The 25,310-nt window shown below is 41.6% G+C and overlaps 2 protein-coding genes and 1 non-coding gene across 12 annotated transcripts in view; 1 reads left to right on the top strand and 2 right to left on the bottom strand.

Moving 5' to 3' along the window:
• Positions 1–1,257: 1,257 nt before the first annotated feature.
• On the bottom strand, positions 1,258–25,308 carry LETM2 (leucine zipper and EF-hand containing transmembrane protein 2). 10 transcript variants are annotated; one of them, XM_072776494.1, is made up of 11 exons: positions 20,759–25,308; positions 19,612–19,690; positions 17,858–18,311; positions 17,109–17,252; positions 11,581–11,718; positions 10,764–10,964; positions 9,555–9,674; positions 5,967–6,080; positions 3,733–3,825; positions 3,321–3,419; positions 1,258–2,575 (listed from the first exon to the last, which is right to left on the bottom strand). In XM_072776494.1, exons 2-11 carry the CDS (start codon positions 19,662–19,664, stop codon positions 2,513–2,515), a joined length of 1,479 nt encoding a protein of 492 aa, XP_072632595.1. In that variant the 5' UTR covers positions 19,665–19,690; positions 20,759–25,308; the 3' UTR covers positions 1,258–2,512. The 10 variants fall into 10 exon arrangements, 7 of the variants coding, with proteins under 7 accessions (XP_072632595.1, XP_072632593.1, XP_072632597.1 ...); XM_072776492.1 differs by lacking the exon at positions 20,759–25,308 and adding an exon at positions 20,288–20,667; XM_072776496.1 differs by lacking the exon at positions 20,759–25,308 and adding an exon at positions 20,288–20,667 and having other exon boundaries at positions 1,258–2,566.
• Positions 18,544–18,655, bottom strand: LOC140605574 (U6 spliceosomal RNA). Its single transcript, XR_012008213.1, has one exon. It is a non-coding gene; the product is annotated as a U6 spliceosomal RNA (small nuclear RNA).
• The window catches only part of NSD3 (nuclear receptor binding SET domain protein 3), a 123,803-nt gene continuing 119,429 nt past the window's right edge, over positions 20,937–25,310 (top strand). The window contains exon 1 of the mRNA XM_072776472.1: positions 20,937–21,096. The gene's annotated coding sequence lies outside the window, so the exon portion shown is untranslated. The remainder of the gene's footprint in view (positions 21,097–25,310) is intronic.

Below are 25,310 nucleotides of genomic sequence, written 5' to 3'. Positions count from 1 at the left end.
TTAGTCTGACCTTCCTTACCTATGTGAGCTAACTGATGGTGACTGGCCAATCTTTAGCATTCTAGTGTATTATTTGATGTCACCAATGTGACTGGTACCATAAGGACCGAGGTACAGAATTGGTCATGGCACAAGCGCAGGTCTGTACAAGTGCCACCAGCACCTCTGCATTGTAGGAAAATTCTCTACATAGGAGATGTAGGCCAAATCTGACATCACTGAAGCTTGCTTCTAAAAGCCGTCTAAACTCATACCCAGTGAGATTATTAGCAGCTGACACAGCTAAGGTATGGGCATCTGCAGAGAAGAACAGCAGGAAAGGAGAAAGCTTTGTAGCAAGCTGGCATGGCCTTCCCCTCCACTACCTCAGCTGAGGAGAGCCAGGGAGATGGAAGGTCAGCAAGAAGCCAGCTGTTCAGGAAGATCCCATCTGGGGCAAATTCTCTCCAGGGTGGCACCTGATAGCATTCAGGGTCAGGACCATGCATACTACATGGCCTCCCAAATGTTTGTGTTGGGAGCACAGAAGTGACACCTCTAATGAACATGCTGCCAACTATAGATTTGTCCCTTGTTCCTCAAGGAGAGCTGGGATCAGTGGTGGGCTGGGGCTTGTTCTGAAGCTGGTTGTGCACAACGTCTTCAGCAACCTCTTGCCAGCAGCTTGAAATCGAATGCTACAAATCCGGGCACCCCCTCTCCACCAAACGGTCTTGGTTAATCATTTACCAGGGATCCCTGGGTGGCGCAGGGATCAATCCCACATCAGGCTCCCGGTGCATTGAGCCTGCTTCTCCCTCTGCCTGTGTCTCTGCCTCTCTCTCTCTCTCTTTCTCTGTGACTATCATAAATAAATAAAAATTTTAAAAAAATCATTTACCAGAACACCACTAGCTCAGTTTCAGCCACAGGGCTAGATTTAGCAATCCTACAGAGCCCAACAGCCAAGAGCTCTATGTGATGAGACCAGAGAAACCTCCTAAACTTCTCTGAGCCTCTATCCTAAGAACGGGAAGAGGGGCATATCTAGTGTCTCAGAGGCCAAGATGTAGGGAAAAAATGGGTGAGGACCGACGGAGGCCAGAACTGACCCCTTGCCCTAACCATTCTCACTCTGCCCTGTAGCCAGAAAGAACTGTAGAACAGCCCAACAGTACTTAAGAATCATTCAGCTAAAACAGGATTGAACAAGCTAAGTAGCTAATCCCTTTCCCACATTCAACACTTGAAATGTGAGCTAATTAAAACAAACAACCATCATTTTAAAAATGGGAAAATTTATTGTGAATCACCTTAATAACTAGGCCAATGGCAAAATCCACAGAATGCTGCATGTAAGGATTCATCATTCTCAAGGAACTGGAGTTCGTCAGCAGGCCATTTTGGGCTTTTCCTCTGGTGGAGAGGAGGCTTAAAAGGCACTGTAAAATACATCTCCTTGCTGGGAAGCACCGATGACAGTCCTCACTTAGGTGATCCCAGAGAGGGAGACTGGAGTTGTACTTGGTTTAAATGGCTCCCATCTAATTGCTTTCAATTTCACAGCGAGCTAAGAAAACTAATTTCATCACCCACATGCCAAAGTATCTATTCTTCCTAAGCACTCCCCAAGGGAAGAAAGCCGCTGGTCAGCTGCATGGCAATGTATTATGTTTTTTTAGGACTGATGATCCTGAAAACACCGAACATACGTATCTCTGAATATAACACTCGTTACTGGGTGCATGGGGATTATATCAGACTTTAACCAGCCCTATGACTAACAAATGGTCTTGTTTGTGAAAGACAGACCAGAAAAACACACCCAGCACAGACAAATGGTTAAGTCTTAAACCCTTCATTATGTTCCCTGGCAAAATGGTGGCTAATGAAAGCCACATGTGCTAGAGTAGTGGCAGCCTCCCAGATTCCTGCAGCCTCTGCAGGGCCCAGAGGGGGAGGCCTCCCAGCAGCCAGGCCTTTTTGATTGCCATTCTGTTTAACTCCCCATTTTCTTCTCCAAAAAGCTTTTTTCTTCTTTATATCCAGAAAGACCTTACCAGAGAGTACATACATTCCATCCCATAAGGTGCTTTGTTTCCAGGGCACTGTTCCTACTGATGGATCACTGGAAAAGTTAGGTGGCCTTAGTGGGGTTTCAGAGTTTCCAAGTTCTGAATTAAGGAATCTAAGGTGCCAAGCTGATTCCGTTATGCAAAAAAATCTCCCTTAAAGGACATGCACACGAATATGAAACTGCTCAAACATAACATGGGGAGGGGGCTTTACACAGTTTGGTGGGATGACATAATGGTACAGAGGAAGTTGGCTTTGCAATTATATTTCTAAATGGTCTGAACTTGGTCTCACTGCTGACATCATCTGGAATGGTTACAAGGCCTCAAAGGACTGCCTCAAGGACAACATGGCTGATCCTCTGCTTCAACCAGACAGATGGTCTGGGCAGTCCTGTATGGAGGCCACCGCCGAGGGCAGGAAGCTGAGGACAGTGAGCTTCATCCTCCAGTAGTCCTTATGCTCCTTTTGAACTAGCCTTGCTGTTCTGCATTATCTTTTGTGATTTGGCCTGGAGTGTCTAGGTACAAAACATAAGTACTTTAGGCCCTGCTCACAGTGAGACTTGAAAGCTGTTTAGAAGTCCTTTTTGTATTAATCAAATAATGACAGACCACAAAATCAAATCCAAGTTCATAATTTACCTCGATAATAAAAATTAAAAAGACCTACAAGCAAGGACCCTGGTGTCTGTGTGTTGGCTGGCTCTCTTTGCTTTGACCTTCTTGGGCCAGTAAGCCAGTCAGTCTAACTCTCCCATGACCCCCTTGCCACTTACTTGTGTCATCCTTCTGCTCTGGCCCCAAATTCTTTCACCCAAACGGGAAAAGTGGATAGATAAGTAATTTCTTATTTACATACATTTCTCTTAAGATTTAAAATGCTTTCCTGCTCATATTTCCTGACATCTGAAGCCTGTGTGAAATACACAACATATGGGAACTATTTCCATCTGGCACAAAAGAAAATAAGAATCTGCCTATATTGTAATTAGCTTCTATACTTCACATGTTTAGGCCTCATCCACGACTGTACTGGGTGATAATGGTTTTTTTTGGGAGGTGTTTTTGTTTTTTGTTTTTTTTGCTTTTGGAGAATTGAGTTTTAAAAATGTAGTGGTTATAAAACAACTAAAGTTCAGCCTACAACTTCCTGTTTGGATGACAGGAAGAAGTGTGCTGTGTTTTGCAATAGTTACAACTCTAGATTGTCACTGCCCTTAAAAATAACTGGAGACTAAAGATGTTCTGTTTTCAGATACTTACAGCTTCTTTAGCGGAAGTGATGGGTCCTTTAGGTAACGAAATAGGTGTTGGTGTTATGGATGATGATGGAACTGGTGGCAGTTGTATAAATTTTTCATCCTAAACATCAGAACTAAGAGTTGGGTTACTGATTTAAAACAAAATGGCTATTTGATCTATAGTCACACTGCTGTGACCACCAGGAACTTGTGACAACCACATATTCTGGCACAGAATTCAAGAGGCTAAAACTGGAACCTAATTACATATAGCCAACTATTGACCTTTCTTAGAAACATCTAATAGTACAATAAATAGTCCTTATTAAAGAACACCATAGTGTTGAAATTCAGTTTCATTAAAAGAGTTAAAAATTGATAACTTATTTTCATTTTTAAACCTAATTAATCAAATGAAAAAGTAATAGCCTAACCTGAGTTCCCTTCAGTGGAGGTGCTAAATCCACCAGCGTCTCTTTAGATTCAGGAGAAGTAGGTGATTCCACAGGAGTATCTGTTATGGGAGACTAGGAAGAGAAATATTTTATACGAACATAAGCTTTCTGCTATTCTTGAAACTCAAAAGCACTTCTACAGTAGTCAATACTTTCTAGCACAATTTGCTTTTCACTCACTAAATCCCTAACTTTTTCCAACTATACCCTTTGTGAGAACATATGAAATATGTCCCTGAAGTAGCAACTTAGTATTTGAGTTTTCAGTGTCCTTTATGTAAAAGTTGTACTCTAATGAGATTCTAGTATTGAAAATCCCCAGTTGGGGAGCTTGGCTGGCTCAGTCAGTGGAGCATGCGACTCAGTTGTGAGTTCGAGCCCTATGTTGGGTGCAGAGATTATTTTAAAAATAAATTTTAAAAAAAGATTCAGTTATTAACAAGCTACTGATCTGCCAATACTCGTCCTGTTTTTAGTCTGAGGAAAAAATAGTTGCCTTTTCTCAATTGCTCATCAGCTTCTAATAGCACTGATATAACTTAGTCAAAATTGATATCTTTATCTTTTTTGGTGTCAAATAAATGATAAATTTGTCTCATTTATTAAAATGGTAGGTGCTGCTTAATAGAAGCTCCTGCAACATGAGGAAAATAGATATGTGATATGTTTTTAGAAAAGCCAGCTAACCTATCTTTAAGGATTATAATTACATTTGAAAATAAATATATCACTGCTCTTTGGAATTAAGTAATTTCTTTGTGTACTGTGGAGGGAAAAGAGCTACATATATTCTAAATTATAGTATATTTAACTTGATGTCTCTAAATTCTTTACAGATCCTAGCATGCTACTTATTCTCATCTTGTATATATAGAAAATATAAGTTTAAAAACATGGATTTTTTTAAAAAGCAACCAATAAAGTGCCTAGGAGCTTGTCATTTTGTTCTTAATTTCTAGGTCTTTGTCTCAAACATTCCAGAAAGCAACATCTGGATAAAGACTTTATGCCCTTCTAGAATAATTCAGCCCTGAGATATTTACTATTCCAAGATATCCTTGCTCCTGAGAGCAGTCGAAGAATGACAAATTTGGTCTGTCTGAAAAATCAAACATAGAATAAGAACAAGGTAGACTGCCTTTCAGAAGATGGTCTGGCTTCCAGAATTGCTCCCACTCTCCCTAGATTCCTTCCCAGGCAGAGCACAAATCTAATTAGTCTCTGGAAATATGGAAAGGCAAAACAAGAGGAGATTCCCTGATGTACATTTTTCATGCTGGACTTCTTATCATTTCCCTTGGCTTGTCCAAGGAATCACTAGCATAACTAAATTAAAAATGACTGGTCCCCACTCCAGAGAACTTAGTTTAATTTACTAAACCACATGTCCAGCATCTTCCACCATGGCCTCTCCTTTCTTGCTCATGCAGATCTTGACTTAGACATGAAGCCACAAAGTAGAGAAGTGAAAGGCCCTATCCAGAGCAAGATGCTCTGGTGATTGGGCCAATCCTCGAGTTTTTGGTAAAATATCAGGAGGCAAAAAAAAAGCTGCCGAATTAAAGGCAACAAAAAATGATCAAGGAAGTTAGTGGAAGGAAGACAAAAAGCTTACATTCTAAATTGGCCTTTCACTGCTTAAAAATTAATAGGAATCTAGACAAATGAAATAGACACAAAAGAATAGGAACCATTCAGTCTCAAAAGAGAGTGGTGAAAAAAAAAAAAAACACACCAGTCTGCTAATGAAGACTAGATAATTAAGGAGAAATAGTAAACTGGATTCCTAAATTGAGCTGAGATAAAGACAATAACCGCCCTATAGCTAGTTTTAACGATTTTTTTTTTTTTTTTTTTAAGAAATTTCAAAAAGACTTTAAAGCCAAATGGGCCAGGGATGCCTGGGTGGCTCAGTGGCTGAGTGTCTGCCTTTGGCTCGGGGCATAATCCCGGAGTCCCAGGATTGAGTCCCTCATTGCGCTCCCTGCATGGAGTCAGCTTCTCCCTCTGCCTAGGTCTCTGTCTCTATGCCTCTCTCATGAATAAATAAATAAAATCTTAAAAAAGAAAAAATTCCAACCAAACAAACAAAACAGCCAATTGGGCCAAATGCCAAAAGACAGTCCAAAAGAAATGTCCACCCTAACTGCAAGAGGAAATAAGACATCTGTGGAGACACCCCCGTTATGGAAATCCAGATCCCAGGTACTCACCTCCCCACTTAGTGGTATCTCAATTGGCTTTGGCTTCACATCTATCAGGTAGAAGGTTCGTGACAGAAGCAACAGAGAAGGAGGGACATTCTCCTTCAGGTGGAGGTCCTGCCACTGGAGAGTGGGAGGAAAACAAAACACGGCAATCTCAGAATATTAGAACTAGACATGACCCACAATCATCTACTGCTTCCCTGGTTTTACAACTTTACATGCTGGTAACAAGCAGCAGGACAGGGTAAGAACACCAGTCCCCTGGCTACTGCATCAGTGGTTGTACTCTGCAACCCCCCTCAAGACAGCTGGATCCTCTGAGTTGGACAGGGAGTGTTCCATTAAGCTCTCAAACCGATTGTGGATCAAGGTAGTGAAATATCTTCTCTTAGACACAGAGCAGATAAGGGGAAAGAATAAGTAAGCCTCACTCATAACCAAAGAAGTAAACATTAAAATGAGAATGATTTAATTTTCAAGTACCAAAATAACCAAGCTTTTCAAAAAACTGATAGATAATACATGCACAAGAGAAAAAATTCAAAAAGTAAATAAAATGTAATCAATAACAATAAACCCCACTTCTACTCCTACCCTGTTTCCCTTCCCAGAAGCAACCACTGATACCAATTCCTTATATAATCTTCAGAGATAACCTATGCATATATGAACACACCATTATATGTTTTTCATCTTTACGTAAGGGTGATATATACACACTGTTCTGTCCTTTGCTTTTTTTTCACTGAAATATCTTGGAGATTGATTAATATCAGTAGCTGTAGAGCTGCCTCCTTTTTAACCATCCTTAAAGGATTCCATTGTTGCACAGAAATGACATAATTTGATTATTCTCCTATTTATAAACTTTAGGCCGTTTCCAATCTTTTGCTATTATAAATGGTACTGCAATGGATAATCTTTTTTTTAAGATTTTATTTATTAAAAAAAAAAGATTTTATTTATTCATGAGAGACACACAGAAAGAGGCAGAGACATAGGCAGAGGGAGAAGTAGGCTCCTGTGGGGAACTTGATGCAGGACTCAATCCCTGACCCTGGGATCACATCCTGAGCTAAAAGCAGCCGGTCAACCACTGAGTCACCCAGGCGTCCCTGCAATGGATAATCTTATAGATATATGCACAAGTGAAATTTCTAGGTCAAAGTAAATGTATTTTTAAATTTTGAAAGATTCCATGGAGATTTTTATCAGCAATGTGTGAATGTCTCTCTCCCCAACCCTCAACCACGTAGTGTTATCAAATTGATCTTTGCCAACATAATAGGTGAATGTGATATCTCAGTTTTAATTGATCTTATTATGAAGTTAAGATGTTTCATATGATTATCATTTTAGGTTTTCCTTTCTATGAAATGCCTGCCTGTATCCTAACGCAGGAATTTCTGAATAATATATAGTGCTGAATATCATACTGTTGGATTATTTTTTTTTTATACTGTTGGATTAGAATCCTCACTCCTTTGTGCTAAAAATGGCACACTCTTTCAAGAAATCTATCTGATAGTATGAACCCACTTAATACTCTATGTTCAAGAAATAAATGATTTCAAGAAACTTTCTCTACAATATGTTCATCTACCAGCCAGAGCAGGTCCCACACATAAAAAAGAAATTTGAATAGGAGTTACTCCTTTGAAATACATTGATGCTTTGAAGCATCTGTGGCTCAGTTGGTCAAGCATCCAACTCTTGGTTTGGGCTCAGGTCATAAATTCACGGGTTGTGGGATGGAGCCCTGCATTGAGGCTCCATGCTCAGCAGGGAGTCCACTTAAGATTCTCTCCCTCTGCCCCTCCCCCAACTCACAAAAGCATGTGTTCTCTCTGCCCAAAATAAATAATCTTAAAAAAAAAAAAAAAAAAACAGGGCCCCCCCAGATGGCTCAGCAGTTTGGCGCCGCCTTCAGCCCAGGGTGTGATCCTGGAGACCCAGGATCGAGTCCCACATCGGGCTCCCTGTATGGAGCCTGCTTCTCCCTCTGCCTGTGTCTCTGCCTTTCTTTCTCTCTGTGTCTCGAATGAATGAATGAATGAATGAATGAATGAATGAATAAAATCTAAAAAACCCCCACAACATTGATGCTCTTAGTTAAAACATGTTGTCAGTAGGAAAATATTAAACATCTTTGCCAAAGCTAACACTTTTACATTGGCTGGGGGTACAAACTTGGAAAGTAATCCCAGGAGAGCCACCAGGCAAGGTTTAGACCTCCAGATGGACTCACAAATGGTAGGCCTTGGATTCAAGATTTTAGCGGGGCCCTTAAAATACCTAGAGTATGCAGAATTATAAGGTGGTCCAAAATTCCTAGTCCCTAGTGTACCCACATCTTCTCTCCAGTTATTCAAACCCTAATCTAGGTGCTGCTGTGAGGGATTTTGCAGATATAATTAGGGTCTCAAGTCAGTAGACCTCAAAGTAGGAAGTCATTTGAGTAGGTCTTGCCTAATCACATGAGGCCTTTAAATCTGGAGCTAGAGGTCAAAAAGGGAGGGGGAGTCTGAGATGTGAAGCCTATGGTGGGGATGGGGGTTGATGTATGAGCAGCTCTTCATTGCTGGCTTTGCAGATGGACAGGGCCTAGAGGTAAGGAATGCAGGTCGCCTTCAGGGCTGAGTAGCTTGGGGCTGACAGCCAGTGAGGATATGGGACTTCAGTCCTACAGCTGCAAGAAATTAAATTCAGCCAACAAACTGAATGAACCTGGAAGTGGAGTCTTCCCCTGGAGCCTCCAAAGAAAACACAGCCTGTACTTCTGACCGAAAGAACTTGTAAGCTAATACGTGGGTGCTGTTCCCAGCCACTAAGCTTGTGGTAGGTTTTTATGCAGCAATGGATTCGAAGGGATACATGGACCCTGATGTTTGTAGCAGCATTATCAACAATAGCCAAATTATGGAAAGAGCCCAAATGTCCCCTGGCTGATAAGATAAAAAAGATGTATTATACACACACACACACAAACACACACACACACACACTGGAATATTACTCAGCCATCAAAAAGAATGAAATCTTGCCATTTGCAATGACGAGGATGGAGCTAGAGGGTATAATGCCAAGCAAAGTAAGTCAGAGTAAGACAAATACCCTATGATTTCACTCATATGTGGAATTTAAGGAAGAAAACAGATGCACATATGGGAAGGGAAGAAAAAAGGAGAGAGGGAAACAAACCATAACAGACTCTTAAAGACAGAGAACAAACTGAGGGTTGATGGAGGGAAGGTTGGGGGGCAGGGGGGATGGCTAGATAGGGAACGGGTATTAGGAGGGCACTTACTATAATGAGCACTAGGTATTGTATGTAAGTGATGAATCACTGAATTCTACTCCAAAAACCAATATTGCACTGTATGTTAATTAAGTAAAATTTAAATTAAAAAAGAAAGAAAACTAATAGATACCCTGTCTCCATCAAAAACAAATCTAGCTTCTTCAGTGTCCCACATTTAAATGAGGCAAATTAGGTGGGATGGCTCGCCTGCAAAGTAGAAATCACAAAATGAGGTCTACACATTGCAGGGGACAGAGTTCTAGTGAAAAGGGCCCAGGAGAGCTGCAACTTGCCTCTGTGAGCTGCTGTCTCAGTTGCTCTTCTGTGAGACCCAGGGATCTCATCCCTCGAGCCCTGCAGGCAGCCTGCAGTTCTGACACGCTCAAAGCACTCACCCCTTCTCTCGCAATTACCTGAAAGCAAGGGAGGGAATGGTATTGGATCTTTTGGTTCCAATTCTACCAAATCCAAAATTCCGACAAATCAGAGGAAACACCAAATCTGATGCTTTCACATCAGACTGTCCTCTAATGGTTCAGCAGTTGAAATGAAGGGAATCCTACCGACAGGTATTAATAATATCAGAAATAGTCACAGAACTCCTCTGCAACACTTTGTCACCAAAGTAATCCTCTTCCCTCTTGATTTGCATTTCCCCTTCATGGCAGCTTTAGGATTCATTAGAAAATATTCCGCGCGAAAAGTTTTCAGTGTACCGTTTGTTGTGTGTCCCAGTATCCCCCTTCCCTTACCATCCCCCTACCTCCATCCAGGAATGGCCATAACTCTGGTCCACAAAACTTTCTCAATATAACAAAGTCTCTGCTTGGTGTGACCCAAAACTATGGTACTTCTGGGACCACTATTGTTTATTCCAAAATTCTGAAAGCAATAGCTGAAATCTAAATGAGGCCACAGGGATCAGGCTTTCTCAGTTCTGGGAATCTTGCTCCTTTAGGCAGAAAGCTTTAAAGCAGCTGATTCTGATTCAAGAACCATTCTTTCCATTTTTTAAGGAGTCTAATTAGTAGCTATAATGCCTTTCCTCTATAAGATATCTAGGCTCTGTTTTCCCTCCCTGCATTACATGCTGCCACCCCTTCTTATCGGGCTAACTTACCCAGCAGAATATTTACTTTGGCACCAGCTCTGAGGAAGGGGAGCTGAGATGTGGGGGTAGAGCACTGTCCTTAGCAAGGGAAGACTCAGGAACCTCTGGGGCTGCTGTTCCTTCCTAGTGGGTCCTAACTGATTTAGATTACTAAATCACTAACTGCTAATGAGGGCATTCTCCAGAAAATGCGTCAGAGAACAGCAAACAACTCCTAAAATGAGTAATCTGGGTTCAAGTTGTCATGGTAATGATTGTTTAAACTACTCAATGGTTTGCCAGAACCAGTCCATGAGCAGATCTAAGAGAAGATACTACACTTTATCACAAAGCTATCCTAAGGGATCTCCCATGCCTTGCTAATTCCCTACGGCTACAGTTCAGATCTTACTTCATCATCTGCTTTTATAGACTTTAGTTTCATCAGAAGTTGAAAGCGGAGCAAATTGTTGGTTCCAAAGGACTGCAATTCTAGCAGCTTGCAAAGGGCAACCAGCTGAGGTCGATCTAGGTGCTCCAGGGTTAGCTGATCCTCAAATAGTTTGGAAAAGCGAACTATCTCCTTTGTGCTGGGCTTGTGGCCTGTCTGGACCTAGGTAGTGAAACAAAGAGGTTAAGTAAAATGTATTTCATGGGGCATCTGGGTGGCTCAGGTCATGATTTTATGGGTCGTGAGATCAAGCCCCCCGCTGGGCTCCGCACTTAGAGGAGAATCTGCTTGACATTCTCTCCCTCCCTCTGTCCTTCATGCACACACACTCTCTCCCTTTCTAAAATAAAGAAATAAATCTTTTAAAAAATTATAGCATGTATTCTTAATTGAACCTTCCCTGTAGACTATTTGAAAGACACATCAAAGACACACGTTCATAGATTCTATATTATGTCTGGAAATGGGCCTCATGGTACCAAGAGACGTAAAGAAATCTGTCCAAGTCAGCCCAAGTCGACTGAAAAATCAGGAGTAGTTCAAAAGTTTCACTCAAAATCTACCATTCTTTCCAAGAAGTTATCAATGTCTTCAATAGATGACTGCTTTAAGGTAGGTTTTTCTGCAAACTACCATAAATGTTTGCAATGTTGTAGGCGTATAACTTAGACATTTGCAAGTCAGAGGCTGTGAACAATTTGGCAGATCCATGATGACGTGAATTGTTCATGGAACTGCCAGCCTAGAAGTTGTTTGGTGTTACACAAGAGACTGACACCTGTTTGACATAGGATGAGAACTGTATGGAGGCGTCTCCCAGCTTGGCCCTGTTTCTCCTTGCCATTTCTGTAATTGTTTCTTGAAGAAATTTTGCTAGTTCCAACTTTGCAGCCATTTTCTTTTTCTGTTTTTCCTCCTTAATAACAAAGAGGAGAAAGTTAATCAATCCTTTGTGATTACAACTTCATAAAGATGAGAGGAAAAGAACTGTCACCTTGTTATTGTTAATATTATTTTGCATGTTAATATTATTGCATGTTAATATCATTTTCAGACCTAGTTAAATAGGTTTTGTGAGAACCAGAACAAATAAAAAGTAGCCTCTAATTGCAATTTAACTTCTTAATCTTACCTTTTATTTATTACTAATACAATGACCATAAGTATTTGATAGATCCAAAATGTCCCCTCAATGGGAGGCTTTGTCATTACATAGAATGAGATACTATGGGGCTCCCTGGTGGCTCAGTGATTGAGCGTCTGCCTTTGGCTCAGGTCGTGATCCCAGGGTCTTGGGATGGAGTCCCACACTGGGCTCCCCATAGGGAGCCTGCTTCTCCTTCTGCCTGTATTGCTGCCTCTGTGTGTCTCTCATGAATAAATAAATAAAATCTTTTTATAAGAAAATGAGATACTATCTCTTAGCCTGGTATAAACATGTAGGCTGCTAGTTGAGCCAGCCCCGAGTCCTAGAGTGCCCCCAGATTTTGTGTGTGCCACAAAGAAAACTAGGAAATTAACTCTATGCTAGAGTAGCATACAGTTTTAGTACAAAACATACAATTAACACTGAGTTAAGTGTTATACCAGGAACAAAGCACTAAACAAAAGAAAAATAAATGTACATTCCATTTATTTATTTATTTATTTATTTATTTATTTATTTATTTATTTATTTATTTATTTTTAAAGTAATCTCTACTCTTGAGGTAGGGCTTGAACTCATAGTCCCAAGATCAAGAGTTGCATGCTTTACTGAGAAGCAGTCAGGCACCCCTTAAACATATACACTTAAGACACATTGTTGACAAGTATTTCTAAATCCCCATTATCAGAAAGGTGGTGTGATAGCATTTTCAAAATAATCATGGTCAGGGACTCCTGCGTGGCACAGTCAGTTAAGCATTCATCTCTTGGTTTTGGCTTGGGTCATGATCCCATGGTCATGAGATTGAGCCCTGCATCAGGCTCTGTGTTCGGTGCAGAGTCTGCTTGGGATTCTCTCTCCTTCTCTCTCTGCCCCTCCCACTAGTTCTCTCTCTCTCTCTCTTTCTCTCTCAAATAAATAAATCTTGGGATGCCTGGGTGGTTCGGTGGTTGAGCATCTGCCTTTGGCTCCCATGGGGAGCCTGCTTCTCCCTCTGCCTGTGTTTCTGCCTCTCTCTGTGTGTCCTTCATGAATAAATAAAATCTTTAATAAAGTAAAATAAATAAATCTTTAAAAAAAAATAACCATGGTCAGGACTCAGGGGAATGGAGAGGAATAGGATTCTCTGTATTTTTAAGTTGCCCAAGAGATTCCAATGATCAGCCAATCATAGCAATCATTAATTTTTAGAAAGATCTTAGAAAACTCAACCAAAAAAATCATTCAATGACAATGGCAATACCATCATTAGAACCCATTCAATCACTATATCCATTAATCACTATATCCATAACAACTATATTCATTCATCTATTCATTTATTTATTGAGCATCTACCTTGTACTAGGTGCTGGGGATAAAATGAACAAAAACAGGTAAGAATTCCTACCCTCATGGGACTTCTAGTCTAATAGGAAAGACAAACATTAGTGACTAATGATAATTCAGTAATTCCACAAATTAAAGTATAAGTACTATGAAAGAAAAATGTAGAGGTGCTCTGATCTGATGTAAATAGAAAGTTCTGCTTCCTCCTATCCCCTCTCCTATGACCTCCTTTCCTCCACAACCACCAGTGTCTCTCATTTTCTTTCTTTTTTTTTCAAAGATTTTATTTATTTATTCATAGACACACAGAGAGAGAGGCAGAGACACAGGCAGAGGGAGAAGCAGGCTCCACGCAGTGAGCCCGATGTCAGACTTGATCCCAAGTCTCCAGGATCACACCCCAGGCTGCAGGCGGTGCCAAACCACTGCGCCACCGGGGCTGCCCTCTCTCATTTTCTCATTTGCTTTAGTTCATGGAAAGAAAAAGAGAATGTATTTTCTAAAACTGTGGCCATGATGTGTGTGTATGTATGTTTGGGGAATGAGTGGTGCTAAAGAAAGAGGAATCTTTAGATAAATCACTTATTCTATTCCCTCAACTTCCTGCATTCATGAACACATTCCTTGGAATCCCACGGTATTAATTCTAGGTCCTGATTACTTTAAATGTAAGTAAACTAAACCACTGCCAGTTAAATATTGCAATATGATTCTATCCCTTACCTGTATCTCAGATGTATCTTCAAGTTTTTATTCCTAATGCCACTTTCATAATTTAATCCTCTCTCTCCTATGCTACTGTAATAGCACACCAGCCGGTTGTCCTCCTTTGGCTCTGCCCTCTTCAATCCTTTTAGCCAGCAAAATCACTTTTTCTAAAATATGATCTAATCATGTTACCCACCCTCTGCTTAAATTTATCTTCCATTATTCACCATGGTCAAAGGCAAAGTCTAAATTCTTTAGAGTGGTAGACACTTTCCAACCTGACCCCAACACATCAATTTTGTCTCATCTTTCCACCATTGATCCCCTTGTATTCTCTGCTTCAACCACAAAGAAGCACTAAGTGCCTCAGATTATGTCACACTTTTTCACACAATTAAGCCATTTTAAGTGCTACTTGTTCTATCCAGAAAGCCTTTCAGATGCTGTGGCAAAATTCTACCATTCTTCTAGTCTCTGTTGCATAGTTACTTCTTCTATGAAACATTACCCAATCTGATATAAAAGCTACCCTGGTTGTCCTCTCATTATGTGTTTGTGCCTTCAGATCTCTGTCCAGTAGAGTGGCACAGAATGGAAAGAATGAAGGGGACCACCTTAGTTTTTCCAGCCCACCACCTTCACAGTGACCATCCAATGAAGACCCTGCTTCTCTAGGATACTCTTACGCATGAAAGGGTCTGGCTAAATCATGCCTACTACTCAGCTAGTCACTGCAATAACAGTTGATTTCTCTTTTCTTTATTTTTTAATGGTGAAAAACAAGTTAAAATTCATTGGAAAGGGAGTAGATTTTCAACAAATGATGCTAGAGAAACATGGTATCCATATGCAAAAAAGAAAAAAATTACTCTCGACTCTGATGTTCCACCTCTCACCAAAATTAACTCAAAATGGATAATAGACTTAAGTTTATTTTTTTAAGAAATATTTTTTAAAAATTTTTAAGATTATTTATTTATTCACAGAGATGCAGAGAGAGAGAGAGAGAGAGAGAGAGAGGCAGAGACACAGGCAGAGGGAGAAGCAGACTCCATGCAGGGAGCCTGACGTGGGACTCAATACAGGGTCTCCAGGATCACGCCCCGGGCTGCAGGCGGCGCTAAACCGCTGCGCCACAGGGGCTGCCCTAATAGACTTAAGTTTAAAACTCAGAACTAGGGGATTCCTGGGTGGCTCAGCGGTTTAGCGCCTGCCTTTGGCGTGGGGCGTGATCCTGCAGTCCTGGGATCAAGTCCTGGGATCAAGTCTCGTGTTGGCTCCCAGCATGGAGCCTGCTTCTGTCTTCTGTCTCTGCCTCTCTCTCTCTCTCTCTGTGTGTGTCTCTCATGAATGAATAGATAAAATCTTAAAAAAAAAAAAAAAAAAAGCAAAAACTCAGAACTATAAAACTTCTAGAAGAAAATATAGGAGGGGTGCCTGGCTGGCTGACCATGTGAGTTCAAGCCCTACATGGAGTGTGAAACCTACTTAGAATTGAAAGAAAGAGAAGAAAGGAAAAAAAGGAAAGAAAAGAAAAAGTAGGAGAAAACCTAGGTGACCTTAGGTTGACAGTGAGTTTTTAGATACAACACCAAAAGCATGATCCAAAAAAACCCCCAAAAAACAAAAGCTGATAACTTGTATTTGATTAAAATCAAAAACAGTGGCTCTGTGAAAGACAGATAAGAGAACAGACAGGCCAAAGGCTGTGAGAAAATATTTACAAGATACATATCTGCTAAAGGGCTTGTATTCAAATATACCAAGAATTCCTAAAACTCAGCAATAAGAAAATGAACAACTCCATTAAAAAGTAGGCAAAAGGGCAGCCCTGGTGGCTCAGCAGTTTAGCGCCTTCAGCCCAGGGCCTGATCCTGGAGATCCAGGATCGAGTCCCACGTTGGGCTCCTTGCATGGAGCCTGCTTCTCCCTCTGCCTGTGTCTCTGCCTGTCTCTCTCTCTCAGTGCCATGAATGAATGAATAAAATCTTAAAAGAAAAAAAAAAAGTAGGCAAAAGACAGATACATTCCCAAAGATATACAGATGGCAAACAAGCATATGAAAAAATGCTCAATATCATACATCATCAGAGACTTGTAAACTAAGATAACAATGAGATATCACTTTACACCTTCAGAATGGCTGATATTCAAAGCACTGACAATACTAAATGCCGATGAAGATATAGAGCTACAGGAACTCTCATTGCTGTGGGAATAAAAATGGTATAGCTACTTTGGAAGACAATTTATTTTTTTTACAAAACTAAACATATGGAACGCCTGAGTGGCTCAGTGGTTGAGCATCTGCCTTCAGCCCAGAGCATGATCCTGGAGTCCCGGGATCAAGTCCCATGTCAGGGTCCCTGCATGGAGCTTGTTTCTCCCTCTGCCTGTGTCTCTGCCTCTCTCCATGTCTTTCATGAATAAATAAATAAATAAATAAATAAATAAATAAATAAATAAATAAAATCTTAAAAAAAAAAACTAAACATAGTCTTATCAGTTATTACTTTTCTATGTATTTAGCAATCCAAATAAAAAAAAAACCTGCACACAGATAGTTATAGCAGCTTTATTCATAATTGCCAAAAACTGGAATCAACCATGGTATCCTTCAACAGGTGAACAGATGAACAACCTGTGGTATATCCATTCAATAAAATATTAGACAGCGATAGAAATGAGCCATGAAAGGACTACACACTGTATGATTCCAACTATATGACATCCTGGAAAAGGCAAAACTATGGTGACAGTTAAAAGATCAGTGGCTGCCACTGGTTGGAGGAGGTAGAAGGAACAACAGATGACATATAGGGCATTTTTAGGGCAGTGAAACTATTCTGTATGATGGTGTGATGGTAGATACCATGACATTTTGCATTTTTCAAACCCAACACAGTGAAGCCTAATGTAAAATATGAGACTTAATTAATAGTATCTAGATATTGGTTCTTTAATTGTAACAAATAGATCACACAAATGCAAGATGTTAGTAATAGGGGAAATGTGGGGAGTTTCTGGGGACCCTCTATACTTTCTGCTCAATTTTTCTATAAACTTAAAAACTGAAGAATAAAGTCCATTATTTTTTTTTAAGTTAAAAAAACCCTACATACCTTTTTGGATTCACTTTCAAAAGTTGATGGTAACATCTCTGGGAAGAATTTCAGAAATGCTGGTAATAAGAATTCCATGAAGGGTACAATTATGAACACCATAAATGGAACCAGGCGGAAAAAATCGGCACAAGTCCTCAAGAGCTAAAGAATTAAATGCATATGCAGTATTCATTATTTCAGGACATGACCAAACCAAAAATACGAAATCAAAAAAGCCTGCCTTGGTTGTTAAAGTGTTAAACCCTAGACAGATCTTCTGCAGCTGTTAATAAAATGGAAAGGTAGGGTCTTCCTCTTCACAATCGCCCTAAAGTAACACCTTTGGGATATCTTCAAGGAAATCTATGACAGTCAAAAAATATTGCTGGCATTATTTATTGTTAGCTTTCATCTATGTCAGGGGTCTGTACCTGAATAGCACAGTATCTGTTAAAAACTGATTTTTCAAATGTATATGCTTAACATATTAGCAGTAGTTTCTATTTCAGGTGCACAGATCAAACCTGAAGCTTCTCAACTCTTTGGGGGAGATTAGAAAACACAATTATAACCATTTTATGGGTAAATATACACAAATCTTGAGAATCTTGCCTAAAGCTGTACAGTTCATCAGTTTCAGATAAACAAGAAACTCTGGTTCTCACCATCAGTTACTATTCCTACTTTGGGGTTTTAAGATGAGTTTAAAACTTGGTTCCCAAATAGTTCATTTTTAACTTTTTCTTTCTCAAATGATTCTCACCTACCCTTCGTCTTTCTCGTCTGGTCAGCACCTGTCCATGCAGCAGCCTCCAAACCATCCTGGCAGCAACTTTGGTGTCAATCCATAGCAAGTAGAATCCATTGTAATAATATTTAAGTTCATCCATAATTCTTTGTCTATAAGATCGCTTTTCTTCCTTAATCTTTGTGCCAGTTCCTTTTGAGGGCTGAGGGCTTGTCACCTGTGGCTTTTTTGGGGTTTGATCCAGCTGGGGTTTACCAGGGACTTCTTGTAACCAGCAAGTTGACGTGTGTAACTTTTGTATTATTCTAGTTCGTAAGTAAAGTACTTTATTGCCTGACTGATTAGGGTAGGAGTACTTCTTGCTTACATAGTTCTTCATATATGTTTTACTTAAATGAGAATCTGGCAAGTGAAGATATGCAAATGATGGGGAATAAGAAGAACTGGTAGGATGGACAAAATAGCTAGGGAATCTGGAATAAAGAGCAACATCCTCTGAGTTGAGCACATACTATTACAAAATTAAAAATGAAAGAAATAGATATTTTATCTAGTCAAAATAAACAATGGTTGTTAAGCCTGTATTTTAAAAGCAGAGGATATTCATTAATGAGTGAAATACAACTTTTTACCCCTGTTAAAGAACAGTGTGCTTTATGGTTGAATGATATACTCTATGAGAATTATTAAAAAGTTAATTACCAAAAATAATTGCTATGTTACAAGTTAGAAACTCTGCAACTATTCTTGCTCAAGGGCCATGCCAATCTTCTCTGCACTGTTCCAATTTTAGTGTATGTGCTGCTGACACGAGCACAAAACTCTGCAACTATATATTTAAAAATCTAAAAGCAAACATTTTCCCCCCATGGTTGTGTTTCAAAGTGTTCTCTTTATCTGCTATCATAAAACAGGTGGAACACTTGCATCTTTGGTTATTCTGCTAACAGGAATATTGCTTGAACAAAACACTTCATCGCCTCTGTGGGGATTAACCAACCACATATAATACCGCTTTGTCTGTGTAGTGCCCATGGACTCCCTCATATGAGAGGCATCTTTGGCAGAAATACCCTTCACCTATGATCCCTCAAGACTGTTAGGAATAAGGATTAAAATTGGGCACCCTAAGCCAGGGATCTCTATATTCTCGTTTTGCAACAGCTCACAATCTTCAGTTAAATTAGCACATCACATTGTTTGAAAATAAAAATAAGACCCATCTAGGCAAAGAAGTTCCTGGCAAAGACATTTCTTCTGGCAAAGAGATGGCTTTTCCATTCTTTCAGGCTGTTTTTGAAGCACGCCAAGATAAAACACTTTTTGAAGGGCCAAAAGAGAAAATGTACAATGTATCTGGAACATAGTAAGTTCTCAATAATATTCTTTGTAATAAATAAGTGATAACAGACCCTACTAGGATAGGTATGTGCCCTAGGACTGGCTTGTTTGCCAGCCATTTGACTCATTTTTATATCTAAAGGCTTCACACTACATTCATCAATTACAGAAGTGTCACTCTAAAACCATTACACCTTCTCTCTTTGCTGTGCCATACATCTACAAAATTACTCAGCCTGAGTTCTAAAGCACATAGAAAATTTGGGTTAAGTTTAAATACAATAAAATGTCAGCTTCCTAAAAATCAGTATAGTTAAAGCCAATAGAGATTTAATTTGTTGTGGAACAAGCCTATCCTTTTACATATATCTTTTTCATCTAGAAGAAAGTTCATAAAAATATTGCAGGGGAAGAGGGTATTCCATGGCTTACCTTGTTCGGGCAATAGATAAGATTGTTTTATAACTGTAGAAGGCCATACTCATATGTTTCAACTAGTCAACATAGGAACCTAGACAGAAGGATTAAGTAAGCAATTTAGTATTTTAAAAACACATCAATTATAAAGATACCAGGATTTCAGAGTTTACTATTGCAAGGTGGAAAATTTCCATATTCCATTCAAGGTGTAAAATTTCTCTCAAGTTCATTTCCAACAGTCCTGAATGTTTTCTCATCTTGGGTTTGAGAATGGTACTTTGAGATCCCAACAAATAGAAATGATCTCTAACATCATGGTCCCCATAATCATGATATGGTGTTCAAAGAACTTTTTATTTCTTGTCTATAATACCTAATAACCTTGAATGGTTTGCCAGGTATTTCACAAGCTAAGCAATGCACACTTAATAGTAGCCTAAAAATACAGGTAGAATAAAGTAAATAGTCTGGATCTGTCTCAGCATTTTCCCATATTTGGCCAAGTTGCCCCAAACTTTAAAGATTTAAAGTAGGTCTGCCTGGCTGGCTCAGTTGGTAGAGCATGCGCATGAAGCTCGATCTCAGCGGGATCATGAGTTCAAGCCCCATGCCAGGGGCAGAGCCTACTTTAGGAAAAAGTACTCACAAACCACGGTTATGTAGCAGTAAAGATAAACATGGTACCTACTAATAATTCAAACGGAGATAAATCAGTTTTCTGTGCTGGTGATTCTCCAAAGAGTCCACACTAAGCTTTATACCTTTCAACAAGCTTTATCAAAGCCTTTCTCCATCCTGTGGCCCTTTCCAGCCAAGGGCAGCCAGGTGTTTGGTAATATGTCTCAGCGTCAACTCTGCTTCCCTGCAGCTGGAAAAGGCGTCGACCAGGGAGCTCTTCTGCACGGTTTAAACCTCAGCCACAGAGCTGACATTTTGAACGGGAGTTCAAATAACACTGGGAACCTGGAAAGCCAGGCTAAGGGCGGGCGGTCTCCTGCTGGCGAGGGGCCGCCCCAACCCGGCGGTGGACCTGCTCTCCCGCCCCGGGCGCAGCCCCAAGCTGCAGGGACCCACCTCCGAGGCGGGGACGGCCGGGAGCCCCGCCCGAGCTGCCGCGCCGCCCACGCCCACACGCGGGGTCCCGGGCTCCCCGGGTTACCTTTGCTCCTGGCCCTTGACGACACAGGGGCCCAACGCGCCGTCGGCTTCGGCAGCCGAAGGCTTTGGTGCGCGTAGTGTGCCGGTGGATGGAGTTGTGGCGGCGGGGTCGGGTCGGGGTCGGGGTCGGGGGGTAGTTCTTTGTGTGTGGGTGCGGGGATGGTGCAGGCACCCGGACCACAACCTTGTGGGCGATCCAGGTTTATGGAAGGCAGACGAGGAGAAGCCGGGGGCGCAGGCTACGGAAGAGAAAGGAGGAAGCGAAGCACGGAAGGACGGGGGGATGGAGGTTGAGCTGCAAAGTTGCGGGATGGCAGGGGCACGAGGTCAAGGGCTGAGGTGAGTGCGGTGGGGAACTGGAAGCTGTCGGGAAAATGGGGCGCTGATGGGCGGAGGACTCCGGGGGAAAAAGGCAGGCCAGGTCCACCAAATAACAGCCTGAGGACTTGGCCCGCCCACCGCTACCCCCTCGGACCCGCTCCCAGAACGGCTGCCTCAGTCCTCCAGTCCCTTCCCAAGCCCCCTCCCCCAGCTCCCCAGCTAGAAGGGCCGCAGGCCCTCTCTATGGCTCCACCTCTTTCCTCACTCCTTACGTCACTCTGAGTGACGACACCGCCGACCAATGAGCTCTCAGATTGTGGAGCGGGAGGGCGTCCTTCGCCGTGCAGCCCTGCAGGCTGCCAAGGGCCGGTTCCCACCCGCCAAATGACCTCTCTACTGGGTTTGGTTTCGGGAGAATCTGTGTTGCAGGAGAGGGCGAGACTGACGTTTTTCCGTCTGTCCACACTCTGTAGGCTGTGGGCTAACCTCCTCGAAAATCCTCGTTGAAGGCTAGATTAAAGAACCTCTTACCCTGATAGCGTAATATGCTTGATAGTCGCCATGGTAACCATCTTAAAGTCACGAATTACATCACTTTGATGTGCTCCCGCACCCCACCCTCGGCCCCTCCAAATCAACCGCTGGGGTTGGGGTGGCGCGGAGAGGTCTGCGGAGAGGAAGCTGCAGAACGGGCGGGAATGGTTAGGAAAACATCCTTTTCCTTTCTCCGGGGCCTAAGAGTGGAATGCTTTTGAAATCTTCATATGGAAATCTGGATTCCACTAGAGTAATTTGTTTTATAAGTGCTCTCTTTGGGATGCCTGCATGGTTAAGCTCTGCCTTAGGCTCAGGGCGGGATCCTGGAGTTGAGGGATCGAGTCCCACATCCGGCTCCCTAAGGGGAGCCTGCTTATCCCTCTCCCTTTGCCTATGTCTCTGCCTCTCTGTGTGTCTCTCATGAGTAAATAAATAAAATCTTCTTAAAAAATAAGTGCTCTCTTCACATATATTGTTTATGATCAGTAGTTTGCATAGAAATCTCAAATAACGTTTAAGATGTGTATTACAGTAACTGCGATTACGTAGGCACTGCAGGTTTGGGGCACTTCCGTTCCTAGGTTGGGTAACTGAGCCGTCTTGGAAAAGTGAAGGATACAGAAATGTTCTCACTCTCCTGTTATCTCTACCCATCCATTTCATCTGGCTCTAGAAGGAAAACATTTTTAGGGGCTCTGCTGGAACTAACACCAGGCAACAAGGAATCGCTTTCACAGGGAGAATACTTCTCTTACCATGTGAGCTGATTACAGACCTCACTCATCGGGGCTGCACATTTGTAAGAATAAATGATGGCGGGTGGTCAATTTCAGGTTTTTGGTTTTTTAAAAAATGTAGACTGCTTTTAATTCACAGCGTTTTTCAGCTAATAACCAAATTGATCAATGTTAAATAGGCAAAACTTTTCAGTTTGGCCACTAGAGGGCCGTTTGTGCACGTCGGATCCTGAGAGTTTCTACATAAAGCTTTCACTTCACGTTTTCTGTTTACTAGAATTAACAAAATCTACAAAGCTTTGGTCTTGCCTTTGCCTCCCTGAAAACTCCCGATGGCAAATTTTGAGCGCTAAAAGGCTAGTTATAATTTTTACATTAATTCCATAAATTAATCACTGTACTATCATAAACATGTACTTTTCTGGAAAAGATCATAAAGATGCAAAAATATTCCTTTCAGTTCCTGGGAGACATTTTATACCAGGAAATATTCTTATTCATGCATTGTATTCACTTACAAACAGGCATAGTAAAGTCATTAAGTATTCATAAACCAGGTGAATGATTCCAAGCTCAGTATTGGAAAGATGAGTTAGATTTTCTACTACAGTCATATGTCAGCAATCCTGTTCTAAAAGGGGAAGGGTAAGAACCTTCCTATTGAAATTCATTTTTTTAAAAGCAATGTTTGCATTCTGCTATCAGACCTGGCAATTTTTTTGATTTTCAGGATTAAGTTATTTATCATGTAAGTTTTTAGATATAATCTTCGGAGGGGAAACAAAAAATTATTTTCTCCTTAACTCTGGCCCTGGGTATTGTGTTGGATTGCTGCCTTGTTTGCTCATTTTGTTTTTTGTTTGTTTGTTTGTTTGTTTTGTATTTTAAATATTTTATTTATTTATTCGTGAGAGACATACAGAGAGAGAGAGAGGCAGAGACACAGGCAGAGGGAGAAGCAGGCTCCATGCAGGGAGCCCGATGCGGGACTCGATCCCAGGACTCCAGGAACACACCCTGGGCTGCAGGTGGTGCTAAACCGTTGCACCGCTGGGGCTGCCCTGTTTGCTCATTTTGTATGGAGAACAGAAAGCATGATCTGAACGTCATTAGATGTTACATGCTAAAAATGTAATTTTAATGGTCATTTCCCTAAATATGGCTCAAGATCAAAATATCATTAACCGTATATTTTTAATGTTTTGCACTAAGAGATTATATATCTACTTCACGGAACTTTAAACTCTTGTCAGCCTAGAAGCAGATTAAAATAAAATCCCTGGGGACAATTAACCAGCTTTTCCTCAAGGGGAAAATCCAGATGTCAGGTTAAGGCAACAGTCTATCAACAAATCAAGGAGTATACAGGAAGGTGGAGAGGAAGGATGATGGTAGAAAGAAATCACAGGAAAAAAAAAAAAAACAATTTAACCTCTCTTTTGAGGAGACACAAACTAAAATAAACTCAGGGGGCCCCCTTTTAGAGGTCTGTGTTCTAAAAAAAGACCTTTAAAATAAACAGAAATGTGTTTTTATTTATTCCTTTATCTTTTGGTACTGCACAAAACAGGGACTACATAAGCATAGGTTTAGAAATAATGATTAATGAGAGTGCTTAATTCTCAATATCATCTGTAGTATAATTAACAGGGTTATGTTTTTAAAAACCTGAAACATGCAGCACCTGGGTGGCTCAGTGGTTAAGTGTCTGCATTTGGCTCAGGTCGGAAACTCGGGGTCCCGGAATCCAGTCCCTCATCGGGCTCCCCACAGAGAGTCATTCAAATAACTGATCTGTAGGAATCTTTTAATTTCTTGGTTAAGTGGTATTTAAGGGTAAAGATATCAAGAACTTAATGTGGCCATGCCAAACAGATCCAGAACTATCATGTCGGTGCAGAGTATAATATCTAGTTGTGACATGGCTTCATTATCCTCAGAACAGAGCACAGAGGTTTCCTCATCTGGTCGCTGCTGCCTGCGTTTTCTCTGTACATTCAAGTCTCTGCACTGCAACGTTCTAAGTCATCACCACCAGGCCCCAGGAAACATCACCAAATTTTGCAAGCTCCGACAAGATTACTTTCATGTGCCACACTTTCTATCGATTAGCATACATTTCCTAGGAAGGGGAGGGCTTCGAGGGTTTCAGAGAATTTTGACTCCCCTTTTCCTGCTCTCATTCTTGTGCGAGCTCTGTCGAGGATAAGCGTCCTCCCATCCCTCGAAGCGAAGGTCTGGCAGCGAGCAGCAGAGGCCCGGGCACGTGACGGGAACGGAGCCCTCTGGGTCCCCGGGGGTCCGGGCTGCAGTTGGCGCTGACGTCCTCCTGGTTACCCACAAGCCTCCGGGCCCGCAGCGCGAGCAGGAAGAAGGCGTGCGGGGCCGGGTGGCTGCCGGGGAGCTCAGCGCTTCCTCGCAGCGACTGAGACGCCGCCAGGGCTCGCGACTGTGGGGCGAGACGGGGTTGGGGCGGCATCCGGGATTCACACTCGAGGCCAGAAAACAGACTCCCAACCCCACGGCTCGCGTCTGAAATTGCTGCTGCGGTTTCCAGACGCAGACCCCCGTGAAATAGAAAGCTCTGACTCTGACAGCTGCCGGACAGAAGGCGGCCAAGGGGGCACACGAACTGTTCTCTTAACCCGGCACTCGTTAGTAGGTTATTTCCAACACGCAGGAAGTGCGCGGCAGCGTCACTGGGGAGCAAGCACCATATGGACCTCAACGGGTGCTGTTATTTAACAAGTCTCGAAGAGCACGCACGAACCCAATTTTACCTCACAGGCCCAACCTTTCACCTATCTTCTGGTTTTGTTTTGTTTTTTTACTCTTCTTTGTAGCATTCCTTCCTGCCTCTGCCTTTATCGCCGGCGGTCTCACTCTCGTCTAGACTCTCTCGGGCCGCTCCTCTCCGCCCCGCCGACTATCCTCTTCCTCCTTTTGCCCCCCTTTGCC

Source organism: Canis lupus, chromosome 15 (assembly GCF_048164855.1).
Source record: "Canis lupus baileyi chromosome 15, mCanLup2.hap1, whole genome shotgun sequence".
Lineage (NCBI taxonomy): Eukaryota > Metazoa > Chordata > Mammalia > Carnivora > Canidae > Canis > Canis lupus.
This window is presented reverse-complemented; position numbering and strand designations above follow the sequence as displayed.